Genomic DNA, 13,734 nt, shown 5'->3' with positions numbered 1-13,734 from the left:
CAACCAACAGCCAATTCAATATGGGGGTATAAAGGTCCCAGACGTGACTCAAGAAAGCTCTGAAGTGTCAACTCATCTTCAGGACTCCCTGGAGGGTCAACTAAGATTTCTGTAGAGACTTCAGGGCATCTTGATTTTTTCCTACCTAAGCTTGCTTCTCCCCTTCTCTTCCATAGCTGTCAACCCCAAAAGCACTCCTGAAAAACCACCTGCATGCTAATCTGCAACACCACCTCCCACAGCAGCATCCACCCAACGCACAGGTATCATTAGATGTTATTTTGTGACAAAAGCACAATGGATACAGTCAGTCAATTTCACTTTTAAGAGTTTGGCTAGGGATTTCCCTGGTGGTGCAGTGGATAAGAATCCGCTTACCAATGCAGGGGACACGGGTTCGATCCTTGGTCTGGGAAGATCCTACGTGCCACGGAGCAACTGAGCCCGTGCACCACAACTACTGAGCCCGTGAGCCACAACTACTGAAGCCCACGTGCCTAGAACGCAGGCTCCGCAACAAGAGAAGCCACCACAACAAAGGGTAGCCCCTGCTCACCAAAACTACAGAAAGCCCGTGCACAGCAACGAAGGCCCAACGCAGCCAAAAAATAATAATAAATTAATTAATTTAAAAAAGAGTTTGGCTAATAAAAACTGTAACCCTTGTTTCTGAGATTAAATGAGTCTACTTTAGTGTATGAAGCTAGTTAATTTTTTTTATTCTTCAGAGAAAATACGTTGCCAGCATATATAAATTATACGTATTTTACAGTCTGTCTCCCCCAACTAAACAAAATCCATGAGAGCAGGCATTTTGTTTTGCTCATTGCTGTATCACCAATATCTGAAGAAGCGTCTGGCTCAGAGTGGATGTTCAATTAATATATGTTGAGTGAATGGAGGTGTCATATGTTGGTCTCTAAAAAAAGCATGAGGGGGGCTTCCCTGGTGGCGCAGTGGCTGAGAATCTGCCTGCCAATGCAGGGGACACGGGTTCGAGCCCTGGTCTGGGAAGATCCCACATGCCACGGAGCAACTGGGCCCGTGAGCCACAACTACTGAGCCTGCGCGTCTGGAGCCTGTGCCCCGCAACGGGAGGGGCCGCGATGGTGAAAGGCCCGCGCACCGCGATGAAGAGCGGCCCCTGCACCGCGATGAAGAGTGGCCCCCACTTGCCGCAACTAGAGAAAGCCCTCACACGAAAACTAAGAGACCCAACACAGTCATAAATAAATAAATAAAATAAATAAATAAAGTATTAAAAAAAAAAAAAAAAAAAGCATGAGGAAATGTAAAATAAAAAGCATTCCACAATGGAGGAATGACATATACGAGGCAGCCATAGTATAATGGTTAAGACCATGAGAGCTAAAGCCAGTATGCTTGGGTTTGAATCCAGGTTCTATCACTTACCAGCTGTATAACCTTAGGTGTTATTTAACTTCTCTGTTGGTTCAATTTCCTCATCTATAAAATGAGAATAATATCATCTCCTATGATATTATAAGGATTTAATGGATTAAGTGAATTCATGTTTATAATACTTATAATAGTACCTAGCATATAGCATACTCTAAATGTGTTCAATAAATTTTAAAACATTATGTATTCATATAACAGTTTAAATAGAAGTGAACCCTTATTAGATAAAAATAACCCAACCTTCTAAAAACAACACACAGAAAAACAAAACAAAACAAAAACAGATGCTTCTGGTTTAATATGGTGGAGGGAACAAACATCTATAACCTTTCATCTTAAGGGCCCAATGAAATGACAGAAAACTGAAATGACAAGTTTATCAAAGTCTTAGAACACGAAAAAGGCACCAGCAGCAGACCAAAAAGTATGAGAAAATCCTAGATGATTGAAAACAGATGGGATAAAATTTATGGAGAAAACATACCAGCCCCCAAAACTAAAGTTAACAGGAACCCTTAAAAGAAGTTTTATTGACACAAGATTACTTTTCCTTCTCTAAGCATCTAAGTACACTTCTTGGCTTTTCAAGTGCATCACACTTACATAAGAATTCATTATAAATGCTTTTGAAAATTACTTTAAAAAAATATGAGTTAAAGAACAGAATAATGTTATAAACCTTTACAATATAAAAATTACCAAGAAAAATCAAGATGTAGAGAAAGCAAAAGGAAGTGTAAATTCAAAAATGTCTCTTTCTTAGTGGAGAGTCAATATATCTAAAACTAATAATTAAATGTAAAAGCAGGGAACAAGAAAAAAACAAATAACCTGAACTTAAAAATAGTCAAAGGACTTGAACAGACACTTCTCCAAAGAGGATATACAAATGGCCAACAAGCTTAGGAAAAAGATGTTCAGGGAGACGCAAGAGGGAAGAGATATGGGGATATATGTATATGTATAACGGATTCACTTTGTTATAAAGCAGAAACTAACACACCATTGTAAAGCAATTATACTCCAATAAAGATGTTAAAAAAAAAAGATGTTCATTATCACTAATTATTAGAGAAATGTAAATCAAAACTATAATGATACAGCAGAAATTAACACAACATTGTAAATCAACTGTACGCCAATAAAAAAAACCATAATGAAATGTCACCTTACATCCATTAGTATGGCTACTATGAAAAAAACAGAACAACAAGTATAATCAAAGATGTGGAGAAATTAGCACCTTGTGCTCTGTTGGTGGGAATGTAAAATGGTGCAGCAGCTATAGAAAACAGTATGGATGCTCCTCAAAAAATTAAAAATAGAATTTCCATATGATCCAGCAATTCCACTTCTGGGTACATATATCCAAAAGAACTGAAAGCAGGGAATCCAAAAGATACTGGTACACCCACATTCATAGCAGCATTATTCACAATAGCCAAAAGGTGGAGGCAACCCAAGGGTCCACTGACAGATGAATACATAAACTAAATGTGATATAAATACAAAGAAATATTACTCAGGATTAAAAAGAAAGGAAATTCTGACACATGCTACAATATGAATGAAGCTTGAAGACGTTATGTTAAATGAAATAAGCCAGCCACAAAAACACAAACACTGTATGACTCCATTTATATGAAGTATCTAGAGTAGTCAAATTCATAGAAACAGAAAATAGAATAGTAGTTGCCAGGGGTTGGGGTTTGGAGGAGAATGGGAGAGTTGTTAGTATGTAGTTTCAGTTTTGCAAAACGAAAAAGTTCTGGAGATTGGTCACATAACAATGTGAATATAGTTAACACTGCTCAACTGTACACTTAAAAATGGTTAAGATGGTCAATTAAATTTTTTTTTACCACAATTATAAATAAAAAAGAAAAGAGGGAGGAGGTATATTATTTAAGTTATAAATGTAACCACAAGAAAAACTAAAAATAGTCAGGAGAGGAGGCAATGAAGAAGTGCTAAATTCCTCATCTTCCATACTGATCAACAGATATAATAAAAGAAAGCAAAATTTTAATAGTAGTTAACTCTGGGTGGTGGAACAGGGCATTAAGGAGAGACTAGAGATGGAAAGAAGATGTACTTTGTATTGGGTTGGCCAAAAAGTTCGTTTAGGTTTTTAAGATGTTACGGAAAAACCTGAATGAACTTTTTGGCCAAACCAATACTTAGACCTTTCTGAATGGCATAGAATATTATTAATTTTTCTACCATGTAAAGGTATGATTTTATGATAATTATAAATAAGATATAAAACAAATTTTAAATGACTGTTATAAATAAATAAAATTGTTTTAATTTTTTTTTTTTAAGATTTTTTTTGATGTGGATCATTTTTAAAGTCTATTGAATTTGTTACAATATTGCTTCTGGTTTCTTTTTTTTTTTTTTTTTCTTTTTGTCTGTGTTGGGTCTTCGATGCTGGGGGCAGGCTATCTCTAGTTGCAGTAAGCGGGGGCTACTCTTCGTTGCGGTGTGTGGGCTTCTCATTGAGGTGGCTTCTCTTGTTGCAGAGCACGGGCTCTAGGCGCGCGGGCTTCAGTAATTGTGGTGCATGGGCTCAGCAGTTGTGGCTTGCGGGCTCTAGAGCGCAGGCTCAGTAGTTGTGGCACACAGGCTTAGTTGCTCCGCGACATGTGGGATCTTTCTGGACCAGGGCTCGAACCCGTGTCCCCTGCATTGGCAGGCGGATTCTTAACCACTGTGCCACCAGGGAAGTCCTTGCTTCTGTTTTGTGTTTTGGTTTTTTGGCCGCGAGGCATGTGGGATCTTAGCTCCCTGACCAGGATCGAACCCACACCCCCTGCTATGGAAGGCAAAGTCTTAACCACTGGACCACCAGGGAAGTCCCTGTTTTAATTATTTTTAAAATTTATATTTTAAAATAATAAGAAAATAGTTCCTTCTTCTAGTGACATTAAAAGGGAACCTGCTTACCTTAAAGCAATTTTTCTTTCAAAATATCCTCAAGGTTACTAGTATGAGGGGGTGAGGATTGGGAGAGTATATTTTAGAATTAAATCAGAGGAGAAGAAAAGGCTCCCACTGAATTTCCCTGGCAAAGAACAAGCGTGACATTATCTTTTTTGAATGCAAGGAGAAAAAATTAGTATGATCAGATGTCATCAAAATATGACTTCCTTATTAAGGTCTACACGTAGTTAAAATTAACACATACCTAAGCATATCTGCAAACAATAGGGAATCTTCAGAAACCTTATTTTTCAAGAGCTGTGAAATATTTATCAGAAAATACAAATATTTTTAAAACATCTGTGTAATCCTCTAAAAATCGTAAGTACATACATCCTAAAGAGACTCAATGAAGGAGTCATGATTTATCAACTGCCACTCCTTAAGTTCCAGGAACTAAAACATTTAAGGGAGTATTTTATAAATAACTCTCCAAGTAATTGGAAAGCACCATGTTCATATACCCCACAATCACCAAATCCTTATTATAGTACCAAAGCTAAAAATAAGCTGCAAAATAAAAATATTACTTCTAAAGGTACAAAACAAATCATGCATGGAAGATTCTTTTTTTTCCTGGTTTTAACTTCAGTGTTGGCATAAATTAGCTTACCACTGGTCTTCAACAGAATACAGTCTGCTTCACCACAAAGATGCCCAAAATGGCAAATTTAGATATAGTTTTAGCTGAATTTAAAAAAAAAAAGCATTCTTAACTTTGCTTCAGCGAACAGTTTTAAGCATTCATTATGTTCCTATGTTCTAAAATATAGAATCTAAAGTTTTTCCTTAGGACTAATTGCTTTTAAAAATAAACCTGAAAAAGAACCATATTCAGTCCTTCTGCTATCTCAACATAAGCTTCTCTCCTAAATTAAATATAGTACAATCAGAAAAAAAAAAAAAGTTTTGTAGGCAGGATTATCCATGGATGGTAAAACCCACTGGGTCAGAGATTTTGAGGAAATATTCATACAATCTCAAAGTATCCCTCCTCAAATGAATTGTTAATTATAAGAAAACCATAATGAAACTTGCATTTTTAAAAAATCAAGGAGATAGAAAATTAACTTGAAAAGAATAACTGTGAAATATGAATTTGACAATAAAGAAAAAAAGTAATCTTAAAAAGCCCCATCAATACAGTAAAAGGGTAAAGGGAAATTTCTCTGAAGGGTAAGACTCAGCTTTGTATTATGCTTTACTAAGCCTCGAAGTTATCATCTGTAAAATGGAGATAATGATATCTACCTCTCAATATTGTTTTAAAACAAAAAAAAGTTAGCATTTTTTGCCAATTGTATTTGCAAAAACTTAAAAGACCAATAACATGCAATGGGAGCATAAGGAAAGTGCTTCATTTGTACACTGTTGCGGGGAATGTCAACTGACACATTTTTGGAGGATAATATCAAGTTTTAAAGCAGGCATATCTTTGACCATGTTTGCGAGAATACATATTAACTATAAGGATGCGCCTTCGACATGATTTGACAAAGTGATTTAATGAAAGTTCATCAATCAGAAAAAAAGATAAAATGAATTATGGTATAACAATACTATGGAACACTATGTACCAATTATAAAGAAAGAGGTGGATTGCTCTATCTGTATTGTATCTACCTATTCATCTGTCTATCCTGACATGGAAAAATGACCATGAATGAAAAAACTCAAGTTAAAGAAACATGTATAGAAATATGAACCCATTTATTGGAAAAATAAAAGGTTGTGTCTGTGTGTATACACACACCTACACTTACAGATATATTGATATGATGTAGAATATCCCCAACTCTTAACGATGGCTACCCCTACGAAGAGGGGGTGAGAGGCTACTTGATATATGTCTGTATTTTTAAAATTTAGCTTTAGTGCCTTGTCTTTGTGATCTGAATGTGGCCATTGGTGGCATTTTTGTTCCTGTCATCGTTCTCAGCCATGCTCCTACATAGGTTAGCTGTCACGCAGAGGGCTGGGTACACAGAGCAGGCACACAAAAAACAGTTGTTCAGTTAATTCTGGACATTTCCGCCTGGATGCTCCCAAAGCACCCTGAATTCAGAATTTGATTACTTGTTCCAGGTAATTAATTACCCTCTCTAATAAATCTCTTTCTTTTCTATTCCCTAGTCTCTCCAAATGAGAAATCCATGTCTGACTCAGACCCTCTCTCTTCTCCACAGGCAATCATTCTCTAATTCATATTGACTCTGCCCCCTAAAATCGCCATTGAATCCATATCCTCTTTCCCAACTCCTCAGAATCTCTCACTTGGACTACTTCCAAAGCCTCCAGATTAGTCTCATCCATTGCTAATTCGTCTACTATACTGGTTCCACGAATGATCTTTCTAAAATAAAAATCTAAATCGTGCATCCCTCTTACTTAAAACCTTCACCAACGAGAAAAAGTCTGAAGCCCAAAGTATGATATTCGAGAGTCTTCATGATCTAGTGCTTGTGAACCTTCTTATTAGCTCACTTCTCATCAGTGCCCACTTCACACTTTATGTCCTAATGAGGAATGACTATGGGACCAACGACTAAACTGATCTTAATTCTCCAAACATATCATGCAGCTGTGCAATGCCTGGAATGACCTCCCACCCAACATCATAATCCACCAGGCAAACCTATTTATCCTTTAAAAGCATCAAACAACATTTCATCCTCTTGGAGGGCTTCCCTCACCCCAAACTTCTCCCCAATAGCCATCCTAGCACATACCTTACACAAACACACACACACAGACACACACACATACACATCCCTTTATTAACTTTTTGAAGTCTTTCCTCCCACAAGTCTCTTGGTTCCTCAAGGGCAGAGCCTTGTATTATCGACTCTACATCCTCTGTGCCCACCCCAGTACCATGTGCCTGGCTTATAGTAGTTGTTCAACAATATTTATTAAACTGAGTTTAAACACACTTTGGTAAAATGTGAAATCCTAAACAAGATTGGAACGTTTAAAATCGTGTTTTAATTAGGCTCATTTCAACCATAAAAAAAACAAACACTCAAGTTACTTTAATAAGAGGTTTGGGAGCTGTATTAGAAAGCTATCCAGGAAATTTTTTTCTGTAGAGAGCTGCTCTTTTCTCCTCTGTTTCCTCAGCCCTTCAGTTTGCACATGGGTGATCCTGGCCTCACCAGCCTCTCCCGAAACTCTTCAGCTTCAGTCCTCACTGCTAACAAGCAATTTATCTCCACATTATCTAATCCAAATTTCTGAGAGGGTTGTTTTGGTTTTGGCACCAGGCCACCGTGTCCCTTCTTTCTCTCTGGTGAGGCTACGAATCTGCTGCCCTATGGTTAGGTGACATGCCAGAAGCTCCATGACCAATGACTCACATTCCCCCAACTTTCAACTTAATACATCGTTTTTATTTCCTTAGAACCATTGCTAAAGTATATCAGTAAAATTATTTTGCAATACTTTTAAAAACAAGTCTTGCCAAGACTTGTTCACAGTGAGAAAAATCCTGCATACTTCATCACTGAACCAGCTATACTTTCCAAATATGCAAGGAGTTCATCCCTTTTTATTTGTAGATGTTCACAGAAAGAATCCTCTGGATTCATAACTGCTCAACAGCACTGGTTTAAAAAGCTTTTTTACAAGCTTTTTGCAAAATTTCTCTTACATTTATAACGTAAAGAAATGAGTAATCCAGACATTTCCTTGTTAAATTTTACCCTGTAATATCAAGTAACTTTATAGAACGATAGCACACACAATGGCAGTCTACCACTAACCCACAAAACCTGTTTCTCCTCCTCCAAACTAACACCACAAGGTAATGATTGAAGGAAGGCAGGCCACTCATTGACAAGCTCCTGTGGTGAGGAAAGAGGAGTACAGGCCAGGAGACAGGCACTCTTAGGTGGTCTCCAATAAAATCAGATTCTCAGTGCTATTAATCTCCTGAATAAAAATTAGAAAAAGGCTAATTAAATATCTGTTATATCTAGGGAGATATCACAGTTGCACTAAGAACAAATTTAACAGCATGAGAACACTAAACACAACATTGAAAGGAGACAGCAATTCATTCACTAAAATATTCTGGCTATTCTGAGATTTCAAGATTCACTGGAAAGAAATATTGTTAGAAGGAGATGGGGGAAAATTGATAACGGCCGTTCAGATGATCTGAAGGAAAAGAAACTTTTTCTAAACGCAGATTGTCCTAACATTTCTTGATAGTAAGGGAAGAATTTTCTACTTTAAAATCAGGCAGGTGTTCTACTTAGCCAACCTGTTTATTAACTATCCTCATTGGTGACTCATTTTAGTTTCATTTGTAGTAATGAGCAGCTGACTATGTAATATCATAACCATCAGCTTAGACTATTGTTAATAAACATAAAATCTTAACAGATCTAATTTCAGAGGACAGAAATTGGTACAATTTAGAGTGCTGATGTCTTTAAATGAGGCTTGGAATGAAGGCACTATTAGAAAGTTTTCATTAAATAAAAGCACTAAAGGGCAAGGGGTTGATTCATTACTTAGCAAAATTCATAGGTTTTTAAAAACAAGCAAAGAAAATGTTATCTTGAATGTCTTGGAGACGTTTTAGTCAAGCAGTAAAAAGGTTATAAGTCCTTATGCTCTTTTATTTATTTTTTTAAATGTATTTTTTTAAGTTAATTAATTAATTAATTTATTTATTTTTGGCTGTGTTGGGTCTTCGTTTCTGTGCGAGGGCTTCCTCTAGTTTCAGCGAGCGGGGGCCACTCTTCATCGCGGTGCACGGGCCTCTCACCGTCGCGGCCTCTGTTGTTGCAGAGCACAGGTTCCAGACGCGCAGGCTCAGTAGTTGTGACTCACGGGCATAGTTGCTCCACGGCATGTGGGATCTTCCCAGACCAGGGCTCGAACCCGTGTCCCCTGCATCGGCAGGCAGATTCTCAACCACTGCGCTACCAGGGAAGCCCAAAATGTATTTATTTTTTAAAGGGAACTTTTTATTTTATTTATTTATGTTTGGCTGCATTGGGTCTTCGTTGCTGCGCGCGGGCTTTCTCTAGTTGTCGCGAGCGGGGGCTACTCGTCGTTGCGGTGCGCGGGCTTCTCATTGCAGTGGTTTCTCTTGCTGCGGAGCACAGGCTCTAGGCGTGCGGGCTTCAGTAGTTGTGGCATGCGGGCTCAGTAGTTGTGGCTCGCAGGCTCTAGAGCGCAGACTCAGTAGTTGTGGCGCACGGGCTTAGTTGCTCCGTGGCATGTGGGATCTTCCGGGACCGGGGCTGGAACCCGTGTCCCCCGCATTGGCAGGCAGATTCTTAACCACTGCACCACCAGGGAAGCCGTCCTTATCCTCTTTAAAAAAATAATAATAATTGGAGCAATAAACCGAAAATATTATATGATACCTACGTTCTAAAGACTTCGATTTCTTTCCAAAGGAGAAGCTTACAATGACTTTAATTTACTAACTAGGCCTATTTACAGTTGTCAAACTAATAAAAATAGGAAAAAAGGAAGAAGCACTAGTTTCTTCGTGTTTCATAGTTGGAATCATTGGAAACTACCTAAATTTAATAAGTCAAAAATTTATATTATTTAAAGTCAGAAAGGTAAACCAGAGAACTAAAAATTATACTGTAACAATCAAAACTTGGCAGGCATCAGGGAGCGAGGAAGCAAAACGTAGTGTGCATCCAATTTCGCATCTTTCAGAGGAAAGAATCAATAGATACCATGTAAACTTGCTAAATCACGAAACGGAAGAATAACTTTTAAAGTAATAAAGGCAACCTCCAGAAGAACAAGAAATAAACTATCAATAGTAATTGCCTCTGAAGGTTGGGAGGACTGAATGGAGAACACTTTTTATTTTATACTTCTGAACAACTGTACTTTCCTACCATGTGCATATATTTACTTTTTAATCTAGTTTTTTAAACTGTCAATAATCAGACACTATTAAAAATAAAGAAGATGTACTATATTTCATTCTCTGTACCTAACAACTCACAGACCATCAACTATAAAATGGAACACATTCTAAAGTGAAATATCTCATCTGTCAAATTAAAGGTAAGGTAAAGGAAGCAAAGCTTTTTTTTCCCACAGTGCAAAGTGTGTAGCTATTGTTTGAAAATCAAGACTTCCCTGATCAATTTAAGCAAAAACACTGTTACTGTCCAAAATAACTCCTCTAAACTACTCCTGAATACAGTCAAGCTAATGAAAAGAGAGAGGTCAGAGGCTTCACGGCAGCAAACAAACTAGGAAGTCCTTACATCAAATCAGTAAGACATTTAGGGGCTTATATTTTCTTTGAAATCAAAACAAGAGAAGCATTTTGAAAGTTTGCTATCTTCACTGATCCTCTAAGGAATGTAAAAGTATGTACTGCAGTTTCAAACCTCCTAGTGCTTGAGTTTTTTAAAGCAATTTACTTCTGCTTGAACAAGCAGTAAGACAGGCCACAGCGGTTGGGTGTTCTGTTAACCCTTAGTTTCAAACCTTTATGCTCACACTAACAGTTCAACTTTCTAATGCTCCCAAATATAGTTACCTCAAAGAAATTTCAATCCACAGTCATACTACGGAATATGATTTAATACACTGATTTTAGGGCTGGATTATTTCTGGTAACCACAATAGTTACAACTTAGGTAATAATATGAGTAAAGATCACAGATTTTAAAACTGTGCCTATGCTCATCCTCTTCTCTTCTTGCAATATCTCACCCTATCGGACAGTCCTTGAAGCAACACTGACAAAGAAGCGTTCACAAATTTTAATTTACACATATACAACCTAACCTTGGCGAGACATAAGTACCTAATGCATATCCCTGAAAACGCATCAACTTTACTCAAATAATAACTCCTGTGTCTAATATACTGGCAGCCTGACCACAGTCCAGATACACGTCGCGAACTCTTCTATGTGACAAAGACAAACCTGACTTAGAGAACCAGAGGCTTTAGGCCTGCTGGTAATCAAAAGGGTCAACAAACTGAAGCAATCCTGTCTTTTAAACCCATGGTAAACTTAGTTAACTAAGGCATCACTCAGAATCAACTCTCAACCCCCAATACATCCAGACTTAAAGACGTAAAGCTCTTGTAAATCTCTTGGTAGGCGAGTCTCTCTGACCCACCAGGTGGACCTACTTACTCCAAGGATCCTCCCTCGGACCCTGCTCAGGACCCTCAGCCGCGCGATTCCAGGGCGCCCTGCGCCACACCTTGGGGGTGCCGCAATCCAGTGCCCCGTGCTCCTCCCCCGACCACTCGGTCACCCATCCCGAGTCCCCCGACTTTGCCCGCCCAGCCCATCCCTTCCACATCTCCAGCCCCACACCCGCCCCCGCTCCAGGCCAAGTCCAGCTGGCCTCTCCCCTTCCCTCTCACCACCACCCCCACCCCACACACTCACCCGCGGTAGTAGGCTTTCACCCGGACCTGGTGAGAATGGTCCCCGCTGCCGCCGCCGCCTGCGATCGGGTGAGACATGGTACTGCTGTCTCTCTGGGTCGGCATCTCCTTCCTCCCCCGCCTCAACGCTGGAGGCCGAGGGTGCGAGCGGCGCACCGGGCGCCGTAGGGGACTCCGCAGCCCGAGTTTCTCCCGGAGCCGCGGCTGCCCGCTCGCCTACCTGTCCTCCACGCCCGCGGCGCGGGCCCAGAGGTCGCCTCGCCGGGGCAGCCGGAACCGCACGGCTCCCCCCACCGCCAGCGGCCGACACTGCCTCTGCTGCCGCCGGGGCCCAGCACGCCTCCCGCCTCCGCCCCTCCCACCTCACTCGCTCCAAAGGCCCACATTCCGGGGGAGGGCGGGTGCAACCATCGATCCAACTCAAGATGCCCGGCTGAACCATTCTTACGGGGGCAAGGAAAAGGGGAGAGAGGAGAGGGGATGTTGAACATCACAACAAACTTGCCGGCACGGGGCCTTTTGTGGGCTGTAACTGAGAGAATGTGAAGACTGAGATAACTACAGTTCTGTAAAAAGCCCCTCTCTACAAAGAAAATGGTGGGGGACAAATTCTGCGGCATCTCACCCTACTTTCCTATCTTGGTCGCGTCCGCGGTCAGACGGCTAGGGACTCGGAGTAGATTTGCCGGGCGAGTTTCTGGGACTTGGAGTCCCCATGGGATTCTGGGACTTGAGGTTCTTTACGTGTAGAGCGTCCCGCCTTCTCGCTGACCGTCTGTCCCCAGCTTGTGCCCCGGGAGCCGTCGGTGTGGAAGTCCTGAATCCACCGTGGGCACCTGAGGACACTGGAAATGATTGGGGTTCGTCACAATCTAGACTTTGGTGAATTCTTCCAATTGCATAAATCATCTCAATCATACAGTACCTCTTCTGGAAAGAAGAATTTGGTCACCTGCCCAGAATTTAGTATAATATATGTAACAAATGTAATAAACGAAGAAACTCAACTAGAAGGTATGATGGAAGATTGACGTTTCTTCCTTCGCCGCCCCCCATATCTTGGCCCTTGTATATTGCCATTGCACGGAACAGGTGCACAATGAATATTTAGCCAATCAGTCAACCCATCCAACTATCCATGCATCGGCATTTTTTAACATCGTTAAAACATTGTTAACATCGACTGTTTTCCATAGTGGCTGTGCCGATTTACATTCCCATCCTAATTTCATTTTTTATTACTCATTGCAAGTTTATATAAATACAACTGATTTTGTATATATCTTGAATCCTACAAGCTTGCTGAACTCATTAGTTCTAATAGTGCCTCGGTGGATTCCTTAGACTTTCCTATGTGCAAGATGATGCCATTTTAGGATACAGATTGATTTACATCTTCCTTTCCAATTTGGATGTCTTTTATTTTTCTTGCCTGATTGCATTAGATAGAACTTCTAGTATTATGTTGAATAAAGAGGACTATGTTAACATTCTTGTATTGTTCTCAGTCTTATGTGGATAGTTTTCAGTCTTTCACCATTAAATGTGATTATTGCTTTAGTTTTTTTGTAGATGCCCTTTATCAGGTTGAGGAAGTTCCATTCTATTCCTAGTTTGTTGCCTATTTTTATTATGAAGGGTGTTGGGTTTTGTTTAGTGCCTTTTCTGTGTCTATCGAGATTATCATGTGGTTTTGTGCTTTATTCTATTGGTGTGATATGTTACATTAACTTTTAGATGTAAGCCAGTCTTACATTCCCGGGAAAAATCCCTCTTGGTTATGACATATAATCCTTTTTATACGTTGCTAGATTCGGTTTGTTAATATTTTGTTGAGGAATTTTGAATCTACACTCACAAGCATGGTTTCCTTTAGTTCTTTAGACATGTTTATAACAGCTGCTTTGAAGTCTTTGTGTGCTAAGT

General features: G+C 39.7%; 1 protein-coding gene across 2 annotated transcripts in view; it reads right to left on the bottom strand.

The window, feature by feature from the left end:
• Positions 1-12,179, bottom strand: part of PRKCI (protein kinase C iota) — an 80,988-nt gene extending 68,809 nt beyond the window's left edge. Inside the window, exon 1 of one of the 2 annotated variants that reach the window (XM_007197524.2) lies at positions 11,810-12,179. In XM_007197524.2, the coding sequence (XP_007197586.1) occupies positions 11,810-11,913 (104 nt within the window). In that variant the 5' untranslated portion in view covers positions 11,914-12,179. Of the gene's footprint in view, positions 1-11,548; positions 11,656-11,809 lie in introns of those variants that run through there. The other variant, XM_057545496.1, reaches the window with a different exon arrangement.
• Positions 12,180-13,734: the final 1,555 nt, after the last annotated feature.

The sequence above is a fragment of the Balaenoptera acutorostrata genome, chromosome 4 (genome assembly GCF_949987535.1).
Source record: "Balaenoptera acutorostrata chromosome 4, mBalAcu1.1, whole genome shotgun sequence".
Taxonomy (NCBI): domain Eukaryota; kingdom Metazoa; phylum Chordata; class Mammalia; order Artiodactyla; family Balaenopteridae; genus Balaenoptera; species Balaenoptera acutorostrata.
This window is presented reverse-complemented; position numbering and strand designations above follow the sequence as displayed.